Genomic DNA, 27,761 nt, shown 5'->3' on the forward strand with positions numbered 1-27,761 from the left:
TTTTGGCTGCTTGGGGCAGCCAAAACCCTGGAGCCGGCCCTGGCTCAAACTGTGATCCATGGGATTTATACAGTCCCAATTACCATCGCACCTGAACACCTAACAATGTTTAATATATTTATTAAATGGTAGTCCAGAGTGTCTACAGAGAGCTGGCTGGTCCCATGGTATCTTTGCCAGCTGCTAATGTAACCCACGCACCTCCTGGGTGTGGTGCTCTGTCCCATCCAGTGGCACCAAGACCACTTAGAGAGAGAGATAAAATGAGTCTGCTCTACAGCCTTAGCTAACAGGCAGTTACTGGCTTTTAGTTCATGTGGTAAAGACCCCAAGTTTGATCCCGCCCACCGACAGAGGTGTTACAAGTGGGGGCTTGTCAGGGATTTCAACTGGGAAGACTCTAAAGCTCAGGACGTGCTTCCTCAGCTAGGGGAAATATGTAACCCACACACCTTCTGGCTGTGGTGTTCGGTCCCATCTAGTGGCACTCAGTCCGCTTATAGAGAGAGATAAAATGAGTCTGCTAACAGCCGGTTGACTTTTAGCTCATGCAGTAGAGGCTCACGCACTAATAAACTCCCGAGGTCCCTGGTTCGATCCTGCCCGCCAGCGACCGGGGTCTGTCAGCGTTACACTAAGTCACATTAAAAGAAGCCAAATATACACTACATCATTTCCTGATTTTCCCCATGGAGGCTACTGCTGTAGTTGCTGCAGAGACATTCTGGGAACACCAGTGTTATTCGGAATGGAGATGTCTAAAAGAGATTGTCCGTCTCAATTAAGGGGCAGGCAACACTACAGAAAACTCCTAGCACAATGCAGGAAGTGCAAAAAGCAAGCAACCCCATAAGGATGTGAACAAAAGAACTTCCTGTATCTTTGAGCCAAGTGAATTAGCACCCACTGACTCCGCCTTCCCTATAATCTAATGCCCAGGAGGAAAGCAATATGCACACCACACCAAAGGTGCTTTTAATAAGAATGGCCATTAGAGAAAGCAGGAGACAGATGCTTTCAGTTTGAGAGCATATTGTAACAGATGGCCTGGTAAGCAGAGCAGAGCGAATTTGCACTGAGGTACCTCAGCCTACACCTGGTGAGCTGAGGTTTTGTATTCCAGCTCCCACTCGTATCTTCAACCACTGAATCATAGGAGGCTCTACAAAAGGCAGCTGGCGGGAGGGGGGGGGGAGAAAGAGGGTCTTTCAAGTCTGTATTGTTCAGACAATAGGAATCCAAAACAAGGAAAGAAGTTTACTTTGAAGCCCGTGGCATTTATTTTAATCCACATTTTTCCATTGAATTTTTGTTTCAACGGAAATTTTCCAACCAGCTCTATGGTGTACTAAGAGTGGTCACCTTTCCTCCAGATGGGAAGGAAAGCTCGGTCTTCACAGCTGGCACCAATCCCGTTTCCTGACTTCTGTCTAGTGGTCGAGCTCAGGCTGGTTGCACAGATGGAGTCACTAAAACTAGCATATCTTCCTTCCCCAACTCATGTAACATCCTGTTAGTTCGTGGGAGGAGGAAGTAGCTGTCTGACACTTGGCCGAGTCTGTATACCCGGTACCTCTTCACTTCCTATGGTTTATTAAAGCTTCAAGCACATGTGCTTCAGAGATATTTTATTGTCACGGGTTAATCTGCTCTTGCCTTCTTCTATTCAAGGCCTGCTGAGGGCCTGTCCAGCCCCTAGCATGGGCTAATGCTAGAGCACAGGTCTACCCTGGCCACACCTTTTATATGAAACCTCTCTTTTTAGTCTGAGCTTCATAGACCTGGAAGATCCTTTTTGTTGGAGGAACTTCAGGGCTAATGGGGTCAGCTCTGCACGGAGAAATTCACTCGGAGAAGAGGTGGGGTGAATTCTGCTTTGGTCTATGTCCCTTTTAGCGCCCTGCTTGTAATAAGGGTTTGATGCACAAAATTGCTGGCAAGAAACTGAAACTGGATTATGATCCCAAGAGCTCATGACTCCAGTGGCTACTGTTCTACAGCCTGCCCAGGACAAGTTCTGGGGGTCAGCTGCCTCTGCCGAGCCTCCTCTCTCCAACTACCTGCTCGGGCTGCTTGTTACAGAGGGGATAACAGGTAAGGAAGAGATGACAGGTAAGAAGCACAGTCAGTATCTTCCCAGACAGAGCAGTTAGAGTCAAGCCAGACAAAACAAGAGATTTAAGCGTTAGAAAATAAGTGTGGAAGGGTTCCAGCCTGGGAAGCTGTTTGACTGCCTTAGTCACTGGCCGGGGAGAGAAATATGGAAGGCATTCAGCAACCTCAGCTAGTAATCGCCCTTGTTCAACCCAGAGCCCTGTGGCTGACCCTCTCTTAGGCAATGTGGGCCTGGATTTCAGAAGAGCTGAATGCCCAGAAATACAACTGGTTTCAATGGGAGCTGCAGGAGCTCAGCGCCTCTGTGTTTGTTTTCCCCATCTGGACATGTGTCCTCCCTTCAAAAAGGATTTTCTGGCACCTCTCTTAGGACAAATACCGTTTCCTCTCTCTTAGAGCCTCTCCTTTGGGCTGCTAACTCCTCCCACCCACCTTCTTATAAGGTCACAGAATGAGAGAAAGAGAGTTCTCTTCAGGGTACAGGAATTCAACTCTTCTGATAGGAGCTAGGTGAATTTAAGTTTCTCTGCAAAGTAAATGAGATCAGCTGGGGACTTTTGCTCTTTTAAGGAGTATCCAGGCAATCCTGACAGCATCCTCCAGCAATGGTTTGAACAGAGCAATTGAGGCATCTTGATTCAATGACTACACATATTTCTAGCCCCTGGGAGTTTAATAGCTTTCCCTGCCAACAGCTACATGCTGATTAGAGTCCCAGTCCTCCCCCATTTAAGTTCATGGAAGTTTTGGCATTGAATTCAATGCGAGAGGATCCGACTCTAGCTGGGTCCATGGCTGGGCCTCTTCTGGACAGAGAGGCCCCTTCACAGTGGTTATTAGCATTTTAGCAGGTCAGGAGGGACTGTTACATTACTCCTTGAGGACTAGACCTCGTTCAGCTTCCGTGAGCCAGATAATTAATATTACAGGCAATTAAAAGTCATAGCTGGGATAGATGAACTAGGAAGGCTTTGCCAGAATTACAGACCAACATTTTGAAATGAATCCAGGCTAGTACTTGAACAATTAGCAATAAATACTTCAAGCCTGGCACATCACCATATGAATTAAATGATACATAGCCAACAGGAGCATGGGGGGGAGAGGGGCGGGCGCGGACTACACATACTTTCAAACTATCCCTATGGGGATATTGTAACAAAGACGAGTTTTTGCAAACACTTCATGTCTTAATGTCAGAAGTAGTTAACTATTTCCCGGCTATCCACCATTCCATTACCACCTTCTGTCAGCCCTTTAGCACTCTACTTCTGGGACACAGTTCAACCCACAGCTGCCGCATTTAAACCTTGAACTGCAACTGTTAGGGTTATGTAGTGTCACATAATTAATTTCTTTTTAACACTATATTTGTTCAAGCAAGTCTCCTATATAAATTTCCTCACTCTATTGGTTCTTGAGTTTTGTGATTTTAAATTAGTGTTGTTCTTACTGCATAGATTAGTGCTATTAAAAGAATTTATTGTAGGTTTCTATAAGGCAAAGATTTCTTTTTTAATACTATGGCTATATTAGCCATAATAACTTAAATGGGTATTTTTCTCTCTTCAGTAAGAGATTTCACCCTTTAAATTTTAGAGTTAAACAATAAGATCTGAGCTAGTAAGATTTTCCTCCAGTTTAGAGGGAAACTGGAAGAGAATCAAAACTCTCATCCATTGTGCAAAAGAAAAAAAATGCTGCACATATTTAAATTTGTGGGCGAAACAAAGGAATTATTAGATTAAAGAGTTTGACTGCTATGTGAGTGCGTTGCATTGGACTAATTATGCTCTGTAGTAGTATGAAAATCCAGTCAGACAGTAAACTACTGGAACAAGGGCAGGGACACATTCCACTTTACACACATTTACTCCAATTTTTTTCTCCCTTTTATTAGGCAGCAAGCGGCAGTCCGCCATCTACCCAAGCAATGAGACTGGCCTTACCTTTGCATTCCCTTGTAAACTCTTCATAGTCTGTTCCTTGGTCTCCGGGGACTATTGTAGAGCCATCATATTTAAAAGTCACCCTTTGGGAAGGGGAAAGGAGGTAAACAAGAAAATATTAATGCTTGAATGGGGACGATTCTTTAAGAACATTTGATAGACAAATTGAGACAGACTGGAGTAAATTAGAGGGATTCCTGCACTTTCAGATTACAAATACAACCCTAGTTGTGTATTGTATGTAGCTGGTCATTGTTAATAAGACGACAAGCAAATTCTGCCCAGTATTTTCAATTTACTAGAGAGCACATTGAAAATACCGGTTCAAGCACTTACTGTACAAATCCGCATTCTTCAGCTTGCCAGGGCTGAATCTCATTACAGGCTGGACTAAGAGAGCTTGTGCCCGGAGGATAGGAAGAACATCAAGGCGCTGAAACTTACCAGGTAATATCCGTGCCATCATCCCTTACGAGGTTGTAGGCTTCTCTGCATGCCTCCTTGTCGATTTTAGTTGCCATTTGCTTGAGAACTGGAGTCGGGCGGGAGGATGGAATTTCAGATGAATGAAAGTGCTTGTGCCCCCGCTCTCCCGCAAAACACCAAACCAATCGGCGGATGAGAAGCTTGTGTAAGGTCAGGGCTGGGAACTGTGCAGGCGTTTGTAAAGATCCCGCAGCCGAGGGGCAGCGTGCGCAAGGAAACGATGCTGTAGCTTTGTGCTTCGAATTCCTCCTGCAGCCGGTCCTGCCGTATTGCTCGGAGCCCTACTGAAGGATCAGGCCAAGCGGCTCTTAACCCCTTCACTGCCTCGCTACAGGAGAGCGCTGCCTCATTGGGACTGCTGGTCCCAACTCGGGTGGTGGCAGGGGGGAGCTTGCCTGCTCTGCTCACTGATTTCTGCCCATCCAAACAGAAAGCAGTGCAGGAACACCCCTCCGCTTTGCAACACAGTGGTGTTTCCTTACCACCCCCTTCCTCCCACGACTTTTTTTTTTTCCATCTCCCCCCCCCCCATTCTCCTCTGCAAAGCATGACTGGGATTGCAATGCGATGATGTCATAGCTTTAGCGAGAGGGTGCGGGAAGCCCATGAAACTGACCAAAAAAATAATCTTGCCAGAGATTTGTCACTGGCTTCAGGGTTTCGTGGGGATGATGAAGAGGATTCTCCTAGAGAGAGTCGCTGGCGGAGTGTGTTAGGGTCACCCCCCGGGCTCGAACAGAAAGTGATGCATTACATATCCACTCACACCAGGGATCAGGAAACAGGGACAACCCTTGTGCAAGATGACACGGTCCCCTATTACTCCTCTGGGTCAAGAAGAGGTTCCAGAAGATCTAGAGGTAGCCCAACGGGAGGACACCTGACAAGGAGCAATCTGGTGCAGGTAGGCGATGGGAAAGAACGGGACTGTAGCCTGGTGGGTGACGACAGTGAATTTTCAGAAGGGGGGGGGGAGAGCCAGAGCATGAGCAAACCACCTGAGAATGCTCCATAAATGCAATAAATAGGCGATTCTGCTGATGCAAGTTTTTTTTTTAAAGCATGGTAAGGGTCAAATAATGTGCTGCATATCACATGGGCAGGAAAGAAGAAGGGAAGCCCGCCAAAAGCTTTTAACCGTGGCAGGAAGATTAAAGATCTTGAACTCTGGCTGTGGGTGATTTCGCATTTCCGTCAGGATTACCCCAGGTCTCAACTTGTGACTGGGGCCGTGCCAGCGCCTGGGTCGTTGTAGGCTTGTGGGCGGGTTTTACTCTGTGTTTCAGAGGCAGCTAGCGCCCCCTCTTGGTCTGCAAATTACAAACACGCAGTTCAAACTAGTGTTACCAAAAACCCAGTGCATAGGTTAGCACTTGGGACATAGACTTACAGAGCTAGAGAAGAAGAGGTGGATTTGCAGCTGTAAAATTTGCACCCACAAGAATGGAGATGTATACCCGAGCCTGTAAGTCCCTGAAAAAGTGTCACCATTAATCAGAGGTTGTAATTAATAGTGAAGAAAATCAGAGTTCTGAAAACTAGACAGTTACAGTAGAATCTCACTGGTTCTTGAAGATTTGGAGACCCATTGTGAATGACTGAATTTTTCAAATAAATGAACCACCACAATAAAAAGAGCCTATTCCATCACATTGTATACACCACACTTTGTTCATTTCCCTTGACAACCGTAAATAGTTTTAATGACTAGTGAGACAAGGTGGGTGAGGTAATATCTTTTATTGGACCAACTTCTTTTGGTGAAACAGATGAGCTTTGGAGCTTACACAGAGCTCTTCCTCGGGTCTGGGAAATTGACTCAGTATCACAGCTAAATACAAAGTAGAACAGATTGTTTAGCATAAATAGTTCACACATGTTCCAAGGGAGCAACCTGGCTACAACAACACTACATATACATGAATTATTAGAAGCATTTCAGAATACGCTGTTGTATATTTTGTAAAAGTGATGAAGTTTTAGTAGTATGTCATAGGGCCAATACCTGCCTCCCACCCCGTCACCCTAAGGGAGGGGTAAGGGTGTGGTAGCCCCATGGTTAAGTCAATATGGTTGCACTCGGCCACAGGGCTGTGTAGTCCAATGGCCAGAGTCAACAGAACTCCCCTTGTCTTCAGGGAAGCACACCCCAATCACCAAACTCCATGGAACTCCCCTTGTCTTCAGGGAGGCACACCCCAATGGCCAGAGTGCATGGGAGGGGGATTTGGTGGGCCACCCGAACACACCAACTGCTGCAGGGACACTGGCTAGTCCCTCCCTGGGCTGCTTCCTGTCGTGTCTCCTGTCGCTGAAGTCAGAGTGCCTTCAGGGTCTTGGGGTGCCTCGGGTGGCAATTTCAGTTTCTCTAGGACATCTGCCGGTGCCAGGGTGCCTATCTAGGCCTCGGCATCTCCTGTTCCCTCAGACCAAATGCCTGGCTGCTCCTCGGCTGGAGCCAGCAAGGCACATCCTTCTTCCTCGGCAGTCCACCCCAACTGAGCTGCTCCCTTTTATACTGTAGCAACAGTTGAGGCATGCCTAGCAGGGTCGAGGGGGCGTGGCTTCTACTGCTAAGAACACTGCCTTAACCCCTTCTGCTCCAGTGCAGGGCCGGTACAGCCCATCACATAGTAGAAGGCTCCAGCACAGCATTCATTTATTAAATATTTGCTGAGAAAGGAAAGGGGGGTGAGATCACCAATTGATGTGTTAATTATAAAGCATGTGGCTTACCACTATACAGTTGGAAGCCCTGATCCTGCAAGAAGATCCATGTAAGCAGATGATTGAGCAAATCACAGCGAATCAGGCTAATCCCAGCAGTGAATCTCAATGATTGAGGTAAAGTTAAAGTCAGTGGGAGTAGAGATAAATCTGCATTAAAGTCAATGGGAGTTGAGGGCACTCAGCATCTGGGAGGATCAGGCCCTACATTCTGGTAGGCTACAGCCATTAGATGGCAGTGTGGTCACACACAGGGGTGGCCAACTTGAGCCTGAGAAGGAGCCATAATTTACCAATATACATTGCCAAAGAGCCACAGTAATATGTCAGCAGCTCCCCATCAGCTCCCCGCCCCCAGCACCTCCCGCCCACTGGCAGCCCCACCGATCAGCGCCTCCCCGTCCCGCCCCGTGCCTCCTGCCCACCACAGTCAGCTGTTTCACAGCATGCAGGAGGCTCTGGGGGAGGGGCGAAGGGGAAGGAGCGAGGGCATGGCAGGCTCGGGGGAAGGGGCAGGAGACTTAGGGGAAGGGGTGGAGTGGGGTCAGGACCTGGGGCAGAGCTGGGGGTTGAGCAGTGAGTACCCACCAGCACATTGAAAAGTTAGCGCCTGTAGCTCCAGCCCCGGAGTCGGCACCTATGCAAGGAGCTGCATATTAACTTCCGAAGAGCTACAGGTTGGTCGCCCCTGGTTTAATAGTTCTAACTTTCCATCCATTCCTTATGGACCTGTTTGAAAGCCTGAGTGATCTCAATTTTTTCTTAACAGCTAATTGCTCATATACAAAATACTTTTCTAGTCCACCATTCTCATCATTTGCTAGTTCCTGAGCTACTGAGGTCACACAGATGAGAGGTAGGTGATGTCAGATATCACTATAATTGGAAAGAAAAAAGTCCAAGCTTTGGTCAAGTTTCAACCATCCACAATTTAACTGTACACTTCTCTGCTCTTCTGTAGTTGGAATGTTTGAAGCCCCGAGGGATGTGGAACATTAACGTAGAAAGAACAATGAATCAGGAACCTCAGTGTTCATATTTAGACGTGCCAGTGACCCCTGAACATTATGTCAGTCCTGGAAATTCATGCCCTTACCATGTGACCGCATCCTGCATTTTAACTGACAAACTTTCCTTCCTTCCCCTCTCTTCCTTCTCTTTGCCGCCTCTCTCTTGGCAAATCTTTTATAGAGAACTGTATTTATTTTTACAGGCATGTAGGATAAAACACTGCTCTCAGATGCGCCAGTGGGAATTTGGAGGGGGAAAAAAGTAACCGCTTCATCTGCTTTGGTAGTTGGCACCAAATTTGCACCTGAAAGGCGATTTTGGCACATTGTCTTTTTTAATGGTAATTCTGGGGCCAATCATCTCCCACTCTGTGCATGGATCCTCCCCTCGCATGGGGTGGTGATGGTGGCAGGTGAGGGGCAGTTCTAGCCAGCTGCATCTGCCTCTTTCTACAGGAGCCCTCGGCAGGCTGGCTGCAGCTCCAGCAATGTGAGTGGAGAACTTGATGGTCTTGGAGAGGGATGCAGCGATGCTACTGGAAAGATAATATAGCCCCAGGCCATGTTATGTGGCGTCCCCCTCTGCTGTTGAGAGTCACTTCTAAAGAGGAATCCTGGGGGCAACTGCCTGTGGAAGCCCTTTTAGTGAAGCTTGATGAGCTCAGGGGAGGTGGGAGCCCCCAGGGACCCAGAGTTGTGGCGGAGACCCAGACCCAGATCCACAAAGGTACTTAGGCACCTAAGTCCCAATTTTGGCTGCACTCATCATCATCGCATTGGTCGTTGGGGCACCATCATTGATGAGCAATCAACCAATCGTCTCCACCCTTGATGATTGTGTGTCAGTGCTTGAGTCTCCGCGAAGTCTATTCCTGTCCACTCTTTTATGTTGTCAGTCCATCTCTTCTTCTGTCTACCTCTTCTTCTCTTCCCCTGTACTGTCCCTTGGAGGATGATCTTGGATAGGCCAGATGATCTTGTTACATGGCCATACCACTTCAGCTTGCGCTTCTTCACGGTCGTCAGGAGGTCTTCATATGACATAGTGCGTTGGATGATGATGTTGCGGTCGGACCTCTTCATTAGTGACATGGTCGAAGTAGGAAATTCCCAGGATTTTACGGAAGTATCTCATCTTCACTACCTGTATTTTCTGTTCAAGTTCTGCCGTAAGGGTCCATGTCTCGCATGCATACATAAAAATGGAGATGACCAGTGTGTGCAGCAGTTTCAGTTTGGATTCCAGGGAGATGTTCTTGTTCCTCCAAATTGGCTTTAAGTTTGCCACTGTTGTTTGCGCAGCTCTCACCAGAATTTCTACCTTTGATCCTTCATTAGTGATGATTGCCCCAAATACTTGAACCATTTCACTGTCTCCAGCTCTTGTCCACTGACAGTGATATGTGAGCTGATCCCGTCACGTTTGTTTGTTTGCAGCTTGGTTTTCTCTGCACTGATTTCCATGCCGTATTTTGAGGAGGTTTCATCTAATTGTTTCACAAGATTAGCAAGTTCATCTTCGCTACCTGCCAGGCCATCAATATCATCAGCAAACCGAAGATTTGAGATTGTTCGCCCCCCAGTGCTGACTGTGCATATGTGATCTTCCAGGGCATTAGTCATTATGCGCTCCAAGTAGATGTTGAACAGTGTGGGCGAAATAAGGCAGCCTGGCTGGATTCCAACAGTGCTGCGAAACCACTCTCCTATTGTGCCATTGACGAGAACTGCACTGCTGGCCTTGGCATAGAGTTGTTTAATGGTAAGAATAAGCTTATGACCAACATTGTACTTCTCCATGGTTCCCAGCGAGCTTCATGCCATACTCTGTCAAACTTGAAGTCAACGAAGACGTGGTAGATGTCCTGCTGGTGTTGCAAGTACTTCTCACATAGAACACGAAGATTGAAAATCTGTTCTGTGGTACTTCTTCCAGCATGAAAGCCAGCCTGTTCTTCAGTGATGATATTCTCCGTTTGTGGCTGCACTACCATCCACCAAAACCAATAGGCTCTTAAGTTTCTGCCTCTGGGTATTCGCACTGTTGCCTCACTTTTAGCATCCAGATGCCTGTCTCCCACCTAAGCAGGAAAGCAATTCACAAACCAGGGGAAGACAGACGTTGCATGCAGGGCCCAGTCCACTAGGTGTGCTGAAAGGCCGCTGACTGAATCAGGTCCCATTAAAGTGCCACCAACACTGCCCACCTTATAAGTTTTTCCCAGTGGTTAGAGCACTTGCATGGGAGATCCAGGTTCATTTGCCCTCTCTCCAGTAGAGGAGACAGGACCTCTCAGGAGGATGCTCTAACCATTGAGCTAGGGGATAGTCTGATGTGGGGCTCCCTCATTCTCTCCTATTGAAGCTGTTCCATGGGGGATAAATAATGAGAGTGATTAGAGATGGAGGACTGGACCCAGGGTCTCCCACCAGGGTGCCCTAACCACTGGACTACAGAGTCCTTCTCACTCACACTTACTCCCTGGCCCAATGACTGTGTACGTATTTATCCACAGTAGAACAGTCATTGAACCAGAGGGAGAGAGTGGGAGGAGGGAATGCATGTAATGGGATTTCTATTAAGGCTCCCAGAGGCTTTTGGCCATGGGAGACTATAAGTTAAAATGGATCATTAGCAGCTTGCCCCTGCTCCTTCACCACTCATCCATCACACCTTTGCTCTTTTCCTGCCCTTTCTTTTCTAGCTATTTCGATTATTCCACACTGCTGGGCTATCTTTTGCTTCTAGCTTCACATGCATTGTTGGGAGAGCAGCACCTCCCTTCATGAAGTGACCCTGCTATGATGGTGCACTCATTGGGCCACAGACAGAGGGGAGGGTAGAAAAATCCCCCACCCCCGAGAGTGGTGGAACCCATAGTGTGGGGTGGGGGAAGCTGTGGGTCTGCTGCATTCTCCCTGCTTCCTCCCAGGCTCCACCAGGACCCCGGCTTGCTCTGAACAGTGCAGCCAGGGGCTAGGAGAATGAAGATGTGGAATGGCTGCTCTATGCACCTTCAGGTGCAGATGGATTTCCAAACACAAATCTGCCCAGAAGTTGCTGCTGGTCAGGCTGCAAATCCTGTGTGAGTGCGTGCACGCAGAGGTGGTGGATATTGTGGGCATTACAGATGTGCGTGCTCACAGCAACCCAAGTTGCTGAAGAGGTGTGCTGCTGCATTTTGTCCTCGTATTTTCCTGAGGACATACAGTTTCATATCCAGATAAATAAAAAGACCATATGGTTACTGGGGTTGTTATGAACACTTTTTGATGGCTTGGCTACGTGTTAGGTACGCACACACCCCTTTACAGAGATTTTTAACATCACAATGTTAAATAGAACCTAAGTAATCATCATCACCTAAGTAATAGTGTAGTCTCTTACAGTGACTGTCCTCATTCAAATATTTGCAACAGTTACCTTATTTGCATTACACACCTACTGCTGCTAACCCCCAAAACAATCATGGAATTATAACAGTAGTTGCAAATATCACATGTAAGAAGTGCTAAGAAAACTTCACAGGATGTATTAGGCTTGGCTGTGTTTAGATATTTGCCATACAACCTGTTACCAAGGGATAACTTTTTAAGTGGTAGGGATTTGGTGTGGAGCGTTACCCAAAAAAATGGGCATCCTCTAGGACAGGGGGTTTCAACCTTTTTCTTTCTGAACCCGACCCCCCAACATGCTATAAAAACTCCACGGTCCACCTGTGCCACAATAATTGGTTTTCTGCATATAAAAGCCGGGACTGGCATTAGGGTAGCAAGCCGGGCAATTGCCTGGGGCTCCACGCCACAGGGGGTCCCACAAAGCTACATTGCTCAGACTTCGGCTTCAGCCCTCAGAGGTGCGGCTCAGGGCCATGGGCTTCAGCCCCAAGCAATGGGGCGTCGCCTTTCTACCCTGGGCCCCAGCAAGCCTAATGCTGGCCCTGGTTTGCCCTCCTCCAGAAACCTCCTCCGGCCGCCCCCCTCACGGTTCCCCGGACCTTTGGTTGAGAACCAGTGCTCTAGGATAATAAAAGAATAGTTAGTCATTTTAAAGGAAGCATCCAACTGTCTGCTGAGCACGAAGGCTTAGTCCAGCTCGCCTCCTGCCAGGATCTACTTTCAAAATCGAACTGGCTAGGAGTCTACGTCTCCTTCAGGGCCCAATCCTGCAAGATTTGAGAACCCTCCACTCCCAGGAAAGTCAAGAGATATTCAGCATCTTAAAGCTGCCTCTCTCCACTCCCATACCTTGCTGGGGCCTGGCCAGTAAGCGGGTGCTGAGATCTGTTTGGAAGTGGGAGTCCAGCAGCCAGGCTCAACCCTTCAGCAGTCCTGGCCGTTAGCCCAGAGCCTGAGCTTTGGCATCCCTGCAGCAGGTGGGAAGAGAGGCAGATCGGGTAGGATAATGAGGTATGAGGCGGTGTGAAGAGCTGGGGAGCAGTGCGTACTAACTTAAAAGTCATTAACTCCTCTCCCCCTGCAGGAGGTAATTGAACAATATAAAGCCCTGGTCCATGCAAAAATCACTGCATGCCGGTAACTTTCTGTAGGGCAGTAACTCCACTGACTTTCAGGGTCAGGTAATGGCAGGCCTGGGCCCTAAGAGCGTGACCAGGAGTTGCCCTGAGAGCCGGGGGAAGTGTGCCAGCTAAGACTGGGAGCAGGAGGCCGTAGTAACTTGTCCCTTCCCCGCTCCTCCTGCCTTTTGCAAGCCAACGTTGCACCTTTTCCCTGGGCAAGGCAGAAAGGAACCACAGTCCTGCCTGAGTGGAATATTAATTCCCACGGACTGAGCCTCTGGCTGCCAGAGCAGCAGCTGCCTGGCTTGGGGGCTGCTTGTTGTTTGTTTGCAGTAATTTGGCCTGATGTCAAGCAGCCTTTCCTAATCCCACCCCGTTTATTATACCCTTCTCCTCCCCTCCAAACAGCACAGCTCCTCTCTCCCTATTGGCTCCTTCCCCTTTCAATCCCGCCAGCATTTCCTGGATGAGACATGGCTGCAGAGGGAGAGGAGAGAGAGACACCAGCAGCGGCCAGAACAGCCTCAGCACCAGCCTGCGGCGCTGAGTCCCATTGGGGCAGCTGGCACTCCGGCCTGGAGACTGTAGGGACGCTGCACAGTGGTAAACTCCCCTTTTGTTAGTACCTAGATGGCATTGGGTCCCAGCCTTTCATCCGTCCCAATTGCACTAAAGAACAGGAACATGCCTCATGCTGCAGCATTGAGCCAAGTGGAGCACAGCAAAACCTGAGAGTAGTTAGTTACCCCCCACCCCCTTTAGTCAGGGCAACTCTGCCTTTTCCTCCCCTCCACCCCCCCTCCCCCAAATAGTGATCTGAGGCATTGCAATAAAATGCAATGTAAAAGTCGAGTGATCCAGATTGCTGCTTTCCCCTGTTTTCTCTCTGCTTTCAGGGTTTCAGTGCATCTTGCCAGATTCTCACTTGGCTATAGCTGGGGTGACCAGACAGCAAGTGTGAAAAATCGGGACAGGGGGTGGGGGGTAACCGACATCTATATAAGAAAAAGCCCCAAATATCGGGACTGTCCCTATAAAATCGGGACATCTGGTCACCCTAGCTATAGCTAAATTGTGAGTGTGTGTGTACGTACCCCAACCCCTGCAGAACCTGATCTCTGGAAGGGCTCTACAGATTATAAATGTGTGTGGGAAAAACTGAGCCAAGCTAGGTGAGGTAATAGCTTTGAATTAAAACTGAAGAGGAATCTCTTACCTTTCACCAGAGCGGATTCCCTCAGACACTGTCTCTCTGTCCATGTATCTGAGTCTGTGAATATCTGTTATAGAAGAAATCCTGAGGCAAATGATGTGGTGGTTCCTCAGCCTCGTTATTATGGAGAGGACCAAACCCATAACTCTCTTTCAAATGACAGCTCTGCTTAGGGTAGCAGGCGTAGGTCTCAGTGGAGGTGAGTGACCTCTCTCCATTGTTCTCAGGCAGGCAGACCTGTGCAGCTCCAGGTAAATTTCCACCAGTCAGTGGTGAGACAAAATGTCTTTAATGGGGTGTGTGTTGATCTGTTGCGGGGCTCAAAAATGCTGTTTGACATAGCTGCACATTGCTTTTTGAGCCCATGGCCCCTCCCCATCCCTGTGGCCGAATCTGCCTGCAATAGCTAAATAATTCAGAGGGATTCTCTGAAGGGTTTTTGACTCCAAACTGCGATGTAGCTTTAGAACTGTCAGAGAAACTCTTTTGTGTCATACAAGCTCCTAAAATAAATAAATGGACAAGAAGTGTGTCACTCCAACTCAATCTGCCCCTTCTCGGGGGGGGGGGGCGCGAACCCCAATACAATGTTTTTGGTTACTTTCTTTCTTTATTCTTAAAGTGAATTTAGTGCTGGTGAAAGGTGCTGTATTCATAGCACTAGAAAATGAAGTAATCTATTTATTCCTTCCCACTACCTTGCCAATGTGCCTCAAGGACCATCTGTGGGTGTAATCTGGTAGATCAGTTTCTCTGGCTTGTTCAGCCCTCCGTCTCTCTGCTAATAAGGGAACTAGTTATGGTGGTGATTTTGGTGATATAGTCCCAGTCCTAATGAAAACTAGACTGAAACCCACCAAACTCCCTTCAGCTACCATGGGCTACTGACCTGGGCTGGATTGGAACCAGCAACCTAGAAGAAAGCTCTGTATCCTATTATTGTTCAGACTTCTCATGGTGTGGTGGGGACTAGCAGTAAACCAATAAGCAATATTTTCAGAGGTGTGATGACATTGATAATACTGGTACGTAACTAAAAGTGTGGTGATGAGCTTTGATAATACATTAATGTACATTGAAGTTATCAATAAACTTGGTAAAACAAATTGTTGGCCAAACGACAAAATAAGACCAACAGAGGGGGTTAGGGAATCTATTTTCAACACAACTCTTTTTAATGGATAGATCAATATATACAGGTGTATGTAAGTGTTCCTATTGTCTATTTGTTATCACTATGTGACTGTTTGGCCATCATTGAGAGGCTGATGTTAGGCTCATATGCTGAGAACTTATTTTCTGTTTTCTGTTCTAGAAGTATCACAAATCATCCTATAATGGAGGCAACCAGACAAACGAGAATTTCTCGACCGCACAAGATAAGTGAATCCTCCAAGGTTAGTGAATTCTGCATTGCTTGCTAAAACTTGTAATTAAAATGATGATTACTTTGAAAGAGGCGCCTCTCCTTTTTTAAGGGGGGGGTGAGACAACCATGATGAAACAACTGGATATTTAGTTCCTAGGTATATAATGTAGCATGTAACAAGGTGATTTTAAAATGTAAGTTTATTCCATTGGCTGCAATTAAAAAAACGGCAGCAAATAGGCCATCTGTTCAGAGTGATTCATGATTTTTAAAAATGGCACATACTGGCAACACGTAATCTTTCTCTGTATCTAGAGGTTTTTCTCCAGTAATTCAAAGGGGGTATATTTAATTTTGTTGCTGAATTGAATTTTTTTAAGATTTGTTAAAGAGACAAGTTAAATTTTATACCCAGGCTTAGGTTTTGTATGAATTCGAACCCTGATCCTGCAATCACTTGCACATGTGAGCACTCTGTGAACTCAGTGGCACTGCTCACAAGCATAACGTTCACTTTCTATGTAAGGGCTAAGGGTGCTGTTGGGATCTGTTTCTGCACCAATGCACAACTACATTGACTTCAGTTGGGATCCCACGGTAGTCTATACTAGTAGATTCTGATGCAGAAATGGAGACTAAGTGTTGTAAATCCTTAATGTTAATAATGATTCCATTAATTTTATTTAATCTTAGTGAAAATGGGGGAGGATTGTATTTCAATATTGCTCTGCACACTATGCCCTTATGTTAGTACAAGGGAGCCAGAAAAGCTAAAATCGTCAGTTTCAATATCTTTGTTGTCAAAGTTGAATGAAAAGCAAAGAGTAAAGCATTAATAATAGTCCAGAGCAGGGGTCGGCAACGTTTGGCACGCGGCTCACCACGGTAAGCACCCTAGCGGGTCGGGCCAGTTTATTTACCTGCTGACGCGGCAGGTTCGGCCGATCGTGGCTCCCACTCGCCGTGGTTCGCCGTCCCGGGCCAATGGGGGCGGCGGGAAGCGGCGCGGGCGAGGGATGTGCTGGCCGCGGCTTCCCGCCGCCCCCATTGGCCCGGGACGGCGAACCGCGGCCAGTGGGGGCTGCGATCGGCCGAACCTGCCGCGTCAGCAGGTAAATAAACTGGCCCGGCCCGCTAGGGTGCTTACCCTGGCGAGCCGCGTGCCGAATGTTGCCGACCCCTGGTCCAGAGTAAAATGGATCTTCAAACTTTTCTCGGCTATAATAACTACAAGCGTTGAGAAACAGGTAAATAAACATTTTAAAAATACATGACTTTCAATCTTGTCCCTTTACCACTGCGCAGATCACATGTAGCATTTAAAAACTGTAGCATAATAATAATCACTTTACAAATCTATAATCTCAACAGCATTGTTTTGTCCTTTTGCATATGCAGTTGCTATTATTATTTATTAACTTTAGAATTACTAGTTAGTATTAAACCTGTTATACAGAATATAACTAGCATGGGGAAACTATTAGTTTTTAATGTCAGAGTCGTCTTGGTCTTGGCTTTTGCAGCTGTCCGTTTTTCTCAATGTTCTAAGAGTGAACAGATGACTTGGCAAGCAGGTGAAGTGTATTAACGTATTTTGAGTCATTACTGCATAGTCCCGTGTGTGTGCTCAGTTTATGCTCGGTGTTCAAAGTGGCAGCACTTCTCCACTGAGACAAGAAGTCAGGGAATACAAGTTGTCATAAGTGGCTTTCAGGATTACCCTGTTGACTCTGCAGCACGTTTAATAAATAGGAGCCTTTGGTAACTTGTAAATTCTGCTGTAATCTCGTTATGCAAGACGATGGTATTAAAGAATGTAAGAGAGAGAGATGATAATCCTGTTACAAAGGGAAGAGAGCATATATTATTTTTAGTTTAATCCAATATCTATACGTCTGAGGACTTCAGAATAGGGTGTTACAAGCTGTCTGCTATTATCTGGTCATTATCTAATGAAAGTTTGTTGTCTTGCAGAACCTGCCCAAAATTACTGGTTTACCTTTTGGAGACTCCATATAGCACACTCGTGTCATTGCATGCTCTCTTATTTATTTGACGTTACTTATGACTGCTTTTGAAAAATGCTTTAACAAAGATAAAAACTTCCTAAAGTTTTAAATACATTCCACTTGTCATTGGGGGTTCACCTTGGAGTCTGCTGACAGCATTTTAACATTTCTATGATTAATTAGACCCTTTCAGTGCTATTTTTGTTATTTATTACTGGTATTACAGTAGTGCCTGGAGACCTTGACTGAGATCAGGGCCCCATGATGCTGGGTCCTGTGCAAACACATAGTTCCTGCCCCGAGGAACTTAAATTCTAAGACCTTGTCTACATGGGGAACGATTTTAATAATTTAAGGTGCAAATTTAAACCGACATGGTTATACTGGTATAATCCCCCCATTCCCTGTGTGAACACTCTTATTCCAATAGAATAGTGTATTTTTTTTATGTTGCCTAAGAAAGGGTTGAAGATGAACCTAAAAAAGCCACTCTTACATCAGAAAGTATGTGTCCACATGGCAAGTTATAGCTGTATACTTATCGATATAACTGGTAAAACTTCCCCAATTTAGGGATGCTTATTTGAATTTTCTCTAATCCCTTGCAGCACAGTTCCAGCTCTGATATAGTGCCACAGTGTAAGTAGGGGCATGGTCACAGGGCAGAATCCCAACACACAACCTTGATGTAACCTTCTCTACATCTATAATTGTTAATACTGGTCTAGCATTTGACAGACCATGTACCACATTCTAGACCTCCGATATATAATATGCAACAATTAAAAATGAAAACTACCTTAGCTTCTGGATGATAGCAACAGTCAGTTGGGAATGGGTTACCGTCATACTAGGTGGCTCTAAACACGGATGAACAGTATTATTATTATTTGAGTGCAGATGATGTGTGTTCGATCTGTACGGAGAGGAAGATACAATCAGTGCCCCAAGGAGCTTACAAATGAGCCATCCTGCCAAGATTTACCATAGGAGTAGCTTTTACGTAAGTCTTGGCAGGGTGACTGCTGAAATCGGACACAAACCCAGCACGACAGTTATTATACATGGGTTGAATGATCAAACTGCAAGCATTGCTGTATGAACATTGTCCACTCCCAATATATATTTTATACCTAGTAGGTTACTTTTAAAAGACTGAATAGGTCATTTGCGGTGCAAGTCCTTATATGTACTATACCTGGTGAAAAAGAATATCTGCTCTTCTGTGAGGATGAACACTTCATCTACTGAAGGAAGCTGCTGTCTGATATAATTTCTAAGGACATAAGAATGGCCATATAGCATCAGACAAATGGTCCATCTAGCCCAGTATCCTGTCTTCTGGCAGTGGCCAATGACCGGTGCTTCAGAGGGACTGAACAGAACAGGGCAATTATCAAGTGATCCATCTCCTGTCATGCAGTCCCAGCTTCTGGCAATTTGAGGTTTAGCGACACCTGGAGCATGGGGTTGTGTCCCTGATCATCTTGGCTAATAGCCATCGATGGGCCTATCCACCATGAACTTTTCTAATTCTTTTTTTTTTTTTTAAAACCCAGTTATACTTTTGGCCTTCACAACATCCCCTAGTAATCAGCGCCACAGGCTGACTGTGCGTTGTATGAAGTACTTTCTTATGTTTGTTTTAAAGCTGCTGCCTATTAATCTCATTGAGTGACCTATCATTTGTGTGTTACGTGAAGGGGTAAATAAGACTTCCTTATTTACTTTCGCCACACTGTTTATGATTTTATAAGCCTCTATCATATCCCCCCTTAGTCATCTCTTTTCTAAGATGAATAGTTCCAGTCTTTTTAATCTCTCCTCAGATGGAAGACGTTCTATACCCGTAATCATTTTTGTTGCCCTTCTCTGTACCTTTTCCAATTCTAATACATCTTTTTTGAGATAGGATGGCCAGAACTGCATGCAGTATTCAAGGTGTGGGTGTACCATGGATTTATATAGTGAAATTCTTTATTTCAGGTGTACAGATGGGCTGACCACCCCAGTCTAGTCCTTCAGAGTCTGAATGAGCAGAGACACCAAGGACTTTTCTGTGATATTATTCTGGTGGTGGACGAACAAAGAGTCCCTGCCCACCGGAATCTCCTGGCTGTTTGCAGTGACTACTTCAACTCCATGTTCACCATTGGCATGCGAGAGGCCTATCAAAAAGAGGTCGAACTATTTGGAGCCTCTTACATTGGTCTCAAAGCTGTGGTGGATTTCCTATATGGCAGTGAGCTGTCCTTAGATGGTGGCAACATTGATTATGTGCTGGAAACAGCTCACCTGCTGCAGATCTGGAAGGTGGTTGACTTCTGTTGTGAGTATCTCGAAAATGAGGTCAGCGAGGAGAACTACCTGTACCTTCAAGAGCTGGCCTCTATTTACAACCTGAAACGCCTGGACTCCTACATCGACTCTTTCATCCTGCAGAACTTTGGCACGCTCTCTTTCACGCCTAACTTCCTGCAGAACATTTCCATCCAAAAACTCTGCCAGTATTTGGGGAGCAGCAACGTGCAGCAGGAATGTGAGCACGACTTGCTGCAGGCCGCCTTGCAGTGGCTGACACAATACCCAGAAAGAGAAAACGAGGCTTACCAGGTACTGGACAACATTCATTTTCCCTTGATACCGAAGAGTGACCTCCTCCATCGAGTCAAGCCTGCTGTCTGCTCTCTTCTCCCGAAGGAAGCAAACTGTGAGGGGTTTATAGAAGAAGCGGTGAACTATCATAATAACATCACAGCCCAGCCAGTGCTCCAGAACAAGCGGACGGCTTTGCGTACAAATGAAGAGAGGCTCCTCTTTGTGGGTGGGGAGGTTTCGGAACGGTGCCTGGAGTTAAGCGATGATACCTGCTTCCTGGACACCAAAAAGGGGCAATGGATAACAGAAACGCCACTCCCAGCCAGGCGAAGTCACCACTGTGTTGCAGTGCTGGGAGGTTTCATCTTCATAGCTGGAGGCAGCTTTTCAAGAGACAATGGAGGGGATGCAGCTTCAAATCTTCTATATAGGTATGATCCCCGCTGTAACCAGTGGATAAAGGTGAGACTCAAGCTGTATTACATCTTATTCTTTTAAAGTCCTTAATGTTTATTTTTATCTTTGTTGGTGGAAGGAGAACACTCGTGGTGGGCACTAAAATATACCCGCATATTTATGTTTGAAAACGTAAAACACCCCTCTCAGTAGAAACAGCTAATTGGATAACTTCTGTGAACACTGTAGTTACACCAGTAGTGAAAGACTATGGGTATGTCTACACCCAGCCGCTAGTTCGGCGGCTGGCAATCGAAGTTCTGGGTTCGACTTATCGCGTCTTGTCTGGACGCGATAAGTCGAACCAGGAAGTGCTCGCCGTCGACTGCGGTACTCCAGCTAGACGAGAGGAGTACCGCGGAGTCGACGGGGGAGCCTGCCTGCCACGTGTGGACCGAGGTAAGTTCGAACTAAGGTACTTCAAACTTCAGCTACGTTATTCACGTAGCTGAAGTTGCGTACCTTAGTTCGATTTGGGGGTTTAGTGTAGACCAAGCCTATGACATTTCAAAAATTGGTAGTGATGAGGGGCCAGATTTTCAACTTCCATTGGGTCGTAGGCACCTAACCTGCTTAGACACTTTTGAAAATCCCATTTGGCACCCATCTACATCTTTAGGTGCCTAAACACCTATGAAAATCTGGCCCAAAGTGCTGTGCAAGGACCACTGTGCAAGATTTTTAAGGCCATACAGGGACCAGAGTAATTAAAGATGGAAAACATATATTGGATCGAGTCTTTCCCCTTCCATGTCTGAGTAGAGAACCCCCTCCCTCCCAATATTAAACCGATACTACATTTTGGACTGATCTTCCATTCTTGGTGTACTCAGAACCTTCTGGGGTTCAGTGTTTGAGTCTATCGCAGTATCTCTGGGCGCATAGGATATTGCGAGATGGGCCGTGTATCACTAAGGTATAGAGTGGTTTGTCTCTTAGGCTATATCTGCACTTGGAGCTAGGGGTGTGATTTTCAGTTCGCGTAGACATACCTGTGCTAGCTCTTATCAAGCTAGCTAAAAACAGTAGTGTAGCTGCAGTAGCACGGGCAGTGACTAGTTGCCCCAAGTGCATATCAGTGCAGTCCAGGTGGGTTTCTATGCAGGGCAGCTAGTCCATGCCGTTGCCTGTGCTACCACAGCTCTGCTACTATTTTTAGCATGCAAGCTCGAAGAGAGCTAGCCGTGAGTATGTCTACGCAAGCTGAGAATCACACCCTTAGCTCCAAGTGTAGATACAGCTTTAGATGCTTTCCATTATCTCTCTATGACCTTTAAAGTCAATGCTAATGTATCATGTGCTACAGAAGAGCAGAGTTTTATTGTTGTCTTAATATGTATGGCAAACACAAATAGCAGCCCTTTTTAAAACTCATAGGAGGAAACAAATCTTCTTAAACCTACTCTTTAAATCAACTGACCGATTGTTTGAGGATGTCGGTATTTTATTTTATTTATTTATTTTGCAGGTTGCCTCCATGAGACAACGACGAGTAGATTTCTACCTTGCAGCCATTACAGATATGCTGGTAGCTGTTGGTGGGAGGAATGAAAATGGGGCTCTTTCTTCAGCTGAGACCTATAGCCCTCAAAAAGACGCCTGGTCTTATATAGCAGGCTTGCCAAGGTAACAGTGGTCTGTTTAGAAAACCATGTTTTCCTTAAAGAAAAGAACTCTCCAGGATCCACTGTGTTCAGTCCTATATGTGAGTATCCTGGGAGGGAAAAAGAGGAATAATCTGAGGCCATGATATCTGAGCAGCTGTCTCCTCGAGGCCATGAATTTGAGATCCACTGGGGTTGTCTTTGGTCTCCACCTTGAGGTTACAACTGTAACAGGGCAAGGAAAAGGGCCTTCTCATTTCACATTCTGTGTTTGTAGACTGTCTTTTCTGAGGTTGGGCTCAGTGGAATCCCTTCAGATTGTTTAGATCTCAGTGCAAGGCATTATTTGGGTGGGTACCTTTAGCACCATGTATTTTATGTCCTCTATTTTGGGCTTTTTGCCACCTGCTCTTCCTTGCGGGTATTTTTATGTTGGCTGCTTGTACACATGCCAGTATGGAGAAATCCACGTGCCACGGGTGTGCAGTCCAAGTTAAAACTTAGTTGTTCCACTCTTGAGGATGCTTTAATTGTACCGTGAGCACCATTAACACTTGATTTTACTTACATGCCAAATTGATACCTAGAACTTCAAGGTGGTGACCTTTTGAAGGTGGTAGTGAGATCTTTCTCACTGGTATGGTGGCCGTTCATGATACTGCATGAGTCTCTGAGGTTCGTAAAGGTAGCTGCTGCTCATGTTGTATTACCAGAGTGCACAGCAGCCTCTGATTTCAGTGGTCACGTTTGCTTGGTGGTTGTTAGGTGGTATCTCCAGTAGAACCCTTCAGAGTCTACTTTGCCTAGAATTTGTGGTGTGTTTCTTATTCTCTGATGCTAACAGTTCAGTCCTTAGCTGCTAACTGTCAGAATCCTAGACAGCTAGTGTAGACATGGATAACAGAGAGGTCTCCTTTTTCCAGTTCTGTGTTGGACATGTGCAGCTATGTGAATATGACCTGGACCAACAACAGGGCTCAGTGCTCCTGAGAAGCAAGAGGCAGATATTCTTCCGCACATATATGTGGGTCTGGCAGTTGAGATTAAACACCATCAAATCCCCCGGCCTCCTGGGTATGGGGGAGAGGTTTCTGCACAAGTGAGAGTTAAGGGCCTAACTGCCATTTGTGCCTATGGAAAGCCACCCCCCTAGATCACATGTGGATTACATTTTAATACAGTTGTGGACAATCCTACCCACACCCTCCCCTTCACGGTCAAATAATGTTCCTGTGGCAACTACAGCAATTACTGTTACGTGGCATTCTGCAAGTATGTTAATATTGCTGTCCCTTTTTGATCTGAGTGGCTAGTCAAAGTTTTGCAGGCTTGGGGATGTTCCAGTTGGAAGTAGAAATTGGTGGAGCCTGGTGTTTTCTTTGCAGTTTTGTTACATTACAAAAAGAATCAACAAAGTGCGGTTTCTCTGAATGCGGAAGGAAACAAATAGCAGGAAACAGCTTCTTTTGCTCAGCACCAAGAACGCTCTTTTAGCCGGCCCCTCTGGCCCAAAAAACCTCGCCCCAGGGTCACCCGCCAGGCTCTCAGCTGCTTTTTAGGTGAGCGCGCTCTCTCGCTCTTTCCCAGTTTTTCTGTTCTGATTTCCCACACCCAAAACAATACTCAGCCAAAAGCTCCTGGACAGGTTCCCATGCAGCCTTTGCCTTACAGGAGGGTTTTAACTCAACCCATAACAAGGTTCCATCCAGCTCAGAACAATATATTTTTAGCTGTTTCTTAATGGAAATTTAGCAGCTGGAAAATAAGGAGGCCTGGCAGGGGGAGGGATAGCTGAGTGGTTTGAGCGTTGGCCTGCTAAACCCAGGGTTGAGTTCAATCCTTGAGGGGGCCATTTAGGGATCTGGGGCAAAAATCTGTCTGGGGATTGGTCCTGCTTTGAGCAGGGGGTTGGACTAGATGACCTCCTGCGGTCTCTTCCAACCCTGATATTCTATGATTCTATAAATCAATGGCTGTCGGTAAAGGTTGATTTCAGCTGGTGCTGAAATCAACAACAACAAAAATCCATCAGTAACCGTCAGCATGAGTGAAGCCTCCTGGCCCTGCATCTTGCACCTGCAGGGATTGGTGCTACTGGCCGTGCAGGTAGCTCTGCTGCAGAGGAACCACAGAGGGTTCCATGCAGAGCCATGGGGCTGGTGACACTGGATCCCTGCAAACACAAGGTGAGCGGAAGACTGCGGTCCTGGTGGGGCAGGGCAGAGACCAGCAGCCAGGGCTGTGAGGAGGAGGGTGAGCCCCCAGCTGTGGGGGAAGTCACCCTGCTGTTGAATGGCTCCTGCCTGGGGATGGAGCCAATCAGCAGCGGGGTGGCCTGCCTCATCACTGGGGGCTTGTCGTCCTCCTCGCAGTCCCAGCCGGGGGTCTCCACACTGCCAGACCAGGTCCACAGCTTTCCCCGCACTTTGCAGCTGGATATTCTGGGCCTCACAGCTGTGCAGGGAGCCCCTTGCAGCCTTACTGTCATGGCCGCCTTAACCCTTCCCCCACTCTTAATTTCCTACGACAGTAAAAATTAAAATAAAAAAATCGATATTAATCATTGAAACCAGGGAGAAAAAAAAACAACTAATTCTGCCTAGCCTAGGAATAAGGAAGGGGAGTCTCCTGCTTTCTCGCCACAGTGTGAGAACTTGTCCTTCAGATAAGACATTACTAATAGGGGCTGGATAGTATTTTGCAGACATGCACAAACACTACATTGAAAGAACATTAGTAAGGTAGCCTAGTCAAGCACTCAAAAATTAGCAAATGTGTGGTTCATTCAGCCTTAATTTGCCCCCCTTGTGCATATCCACTATGACAGTCTCTAATTACATGTCCACATACTATTTTGTCACATGGGTTTTTGTGTGTGTCATTTCCTCGTTTGTGGGGTGTTTTTAAAGTAAACTGAAAAAAATAGAAATTGCAATATGTGACATCATACTGACACCCACGTGGGCTCATCAGCAGGATTCGAACCTTTAGATCTTCTGCCCAGACTTCTGCCACTTGAGCTAAAGGAGTAACTGATAGCAGTAGTAGGTTGTCATCATCTATGTGTACCAACACTAGAGGGGGATCAGACGCACGCTTTGCCAGTGGTGTTCACAGCTGTTTCCTGACAGCAGAGGAATGGTGAGGCTCTGTAATCTTGGGTTTCATTATAGGCTCTGGAGGGGAGTGTTTTCTAGTAGTCACAGATAATTGCATCTCCCCTCACCCCCCTTCCCTCCCCAACCATGACCCTGTATGTCCTATCCCCTCAAATCTGTTCATGTCCCAGTCCTCTCTTCGCCTTTCCAGCTCCTTGTACCAGTCCCATTGCCCTTGCCCAGCCAGTTCTAGTTTTCCCCCTCCAGGTTCCTTGTCCGATTTGTCTTTCCTCTCCCTCCCCACTCAGTCTCCACCCCCCAGTCCCTTCTCTATTTCTTTGCTGATCCAGTGGTAGTTCTCCCCGTTTCCTTGTCAGATCGGTTTCCTGTCCTCCAAGCCCCATTTCTCCCCCCAGCACATACACACTGGTTCTTAGTTCCAGTCTTCTTGGCAGCCAGTCCCAGTCTCTCCCCCAGCTCCTCACCAATCTGTGTCATATTCCCCCCCAACCCTCCCCCCCAACAAACTAGCTCCCAGTTTCTTTGCCCAACCAGTCCCAGTCTCCCCTGTCCCATACTCCCCTGGTTCCTAATCCCAGTATCCATGTTCAGCCAATTTCAGTCTTTGCACACACCCCTCCTGCTCTGTCAGTTTCCTACACCCCCTCCAGCCTGGCCCCACCCTGGACTGGAGCAGTAATTGCAAGGAAAGCTTCACCTCTGTAGACCTATACTAGACGGCCCATGCTCTGTCACTCGGTGGGGGTGGCACATGTGTGGTCTGGCCAGCAGTAGGAGCTGTGAGGGCTTGGAGCATGCTCAGTGAGGACAGAATCATTGAAGATTATAGCTGCTAAAATTGAAGAAGTTTCTCCCAGGCAGGTGAAAATTATATTACATTTTTGCCAAATTTGGACAGATTTTCATAGAGACTGCGAAATCCTGATACAGAGGCCTACCTCCCTCCTCGCCCTTGCCATATTTTAAGTCCCTGATCTAAAGTATGGTGGTGCTCACCCTTTTGAAAGAAATGGTTACTAGAATTTTTGACATGAGCAAAACAAAACCTCAGCCTGGTACTTGAAAATGGCTAAACCATTTTGGCTGGTTTCTAAATTCCATCAGAGGCAGACACTTGGCATGGACAATTTCAGCCCGAATGATTAAAGTTTGGCAAAATTATAAGCAGCTGAAAATAGGATCTTATAATGGGAAGTGTCAGGCCACCTTAATAATATCAGGAATATTTTTGCAGGACAGGCACTGTCTAACATTGAAAAACGAGCACCCGCAGCTGCCATTGACTTGGAGTTGTGGGCCCTTAGTCCTTCAGAAAATCAGGTGAAGAGTGTGCTGCTCATCCAGTTGTTGTTGGTTTTTTTTAAGAGAAATTCTGAGCTTTTCTCGCAGTCACGGGATGGCTCCACTGCAGCAGAAGCTGTAATTCACACTGCATTGCATCAGGGGAAGGTTCTTCGAAACTGGCACAGCATCTCTAATTTATATTGTGGCTTGAAACCGTTTCCTCTTTAACACCTCTGCTCAGCAGGTCTGACAACATTCCCTTAGACACATACGGCAAAATGCCTAGTGCCTTCAATGGGAGCATGACGGGGCCTGTTCTAAAACTACTGCAGTCCTGTTGTACCCACATCCGTTTCAAAGGCTTAAGCAATGGTGTTTGCGCAGAATTCAAGGTGACAAAAGCTAAGTGTGCGAAACCATTTGCTATGATTTCTAAGTCTGCTTGGATTGTGTGGCTGTGGACAAGCACATTTTAAGTCAGATTAGCTGAAACACGACTAGGCTGTTTCAGCAGATCGTCTGCTGTATTAGAAAGTAATGACAGGATGGACAACTTGATGTTTCACAGGAATCTGCCTACAGTAGAATTCATGCTATCCAGTGAAGTTGTTCAGCAGTCAGCAGGCAGAAAGGAGAAATCTCAGGGCATTTTCCATGGCTGTGTCTATGCTAGATTTTCCAGCCGTGATTGAAGGGGGCTGTCAAATGCGGTTCCTCGCTCAGCCATTACTATACTCTGCTGTCCTGTTGGTATAGGTAAAAGTCAGCTGAGTTCACTCAGTGTCAATAGCATTGTCTCTAAAAACAAACAAAAAACCATGGTGGACTGATTTGCTATGATGGGCGCTGATCACTGTTGATCCTTCCACATCAGCAGTACAACAGAATGCAACACAGCATATAGCCTGTGTGGGGTTTTTTTTTCTCTCTCTTCCCCACCCCCCCCCGCAAAACTACGGAGCAGCGCCAGCTCCCATTGTATTAAATGAGGACAGCGGATGCTCAGCATCATCTATAAACTCAGTTAGTTTTGTGTGGGGAGGACATGCTGAAAGGTCCTAGCGCAGATTCAGCTTGTGGCTCAAAACATCTGAGTTTGGATCCTCCCTTGGAATGTCTTTCAACTTGTTCTCGCTTCATGTAGAGTTTATAAGCCTCTTCTGAGAGTCTTGACTTGGTCAAATGCAACAAAGTCTTGGGGCCTCTTCACGCCAAAGTCTCTGTATGAATGGTGCTGCTACTCGGACGGCCATTCGCCAGCCACTTGGCACCATTTCACCAAGTAAGACGGCACTGTGGTAG

At 46.5% G+C, this 27,761-nt stretch overlaps 2 protein-coding genes across 4 annotated transcripts in view; one reads left to right on the forward strand and one right to left on the reverse strand.

Annotated features, from left to right (window-relative positions):
* Positions 1 to 4,896, reverse strand: part of LOC112108570 (coactosin-like protein) — a 33,472-nt gene extending 28,576 nt beyond the window's left edge. The window contains exons 1-2 of the mRNA XM_024202757.3: positions 4,509 to 4,896; positions 4,065 to 4,147 (exon numbers count right to left, since the gene is read on the reverse strand). Coding sequence (XP_024058525.1) covers positions 4,065 to 4,147; positions 4,509 to 4,585 — 160 coding nt within the window. The 5' untranslated portion in view covers positions 4,586 to 4,896. The remainder of the gene's footprint in view (positions 1 to 4,064; positions 4,148 to 4,508) is intronic.
* A 479-nt stretch (positions 4,897 to 5,375) lies between these two features.
* LOC112108584 (kelch-like protein 36) overlaps positions 5,376 to 27,761 on the forward strand; it is a 28,256-nt gene continuing 5,870 nt past the window's right edge. The window contains exons 1-4 of one of the 3 annotated variants that reach the window (XM_024202781.2): positions 5,376 to 5,454; positions 15,336 to 15,417; positions 19,385 to 20,458; positions 21,921 to 22,078. In XM_024202781.2, coding sequence (XP_024058549.1) covers positions 15,358 to 15,417; positions 19,385 to 20,458; positions 21,921 to 22,078 — 1,292 coding nt within the window. In that variant the 5' untranslated portion in view covers positions 5,376 to 5,454; positions 15,336 to 15,357. Of the gene's footprint in view, positions 5,455 to 13,285; positions 13,411 to 15,335; positions 15,418 to 19,384; positions 20,459 to 21,920; positions 22,079 to 27,761 lie in introns of those variants that run through there. The other 2 variants (XM_024202780.2, XM_024202782.2) reach the window with 2 other exon arrangements.

Source organism: Terrapene carolina, unplaced genomic scaffold (genome assembly GCF_002925995.2).
Source record: "Terrapene carolina triunguis isolate 2854851 unplaced genomic scaffold, T_m_triunguis-2.0 Scaffold33891, whole genome shotgun sequence".
Classification (NCBI taxonomy): Eukaryota; Metazoa; Chordata; order Testudines; family Emydidae; genus Terrapene; species Terrapene triunguis.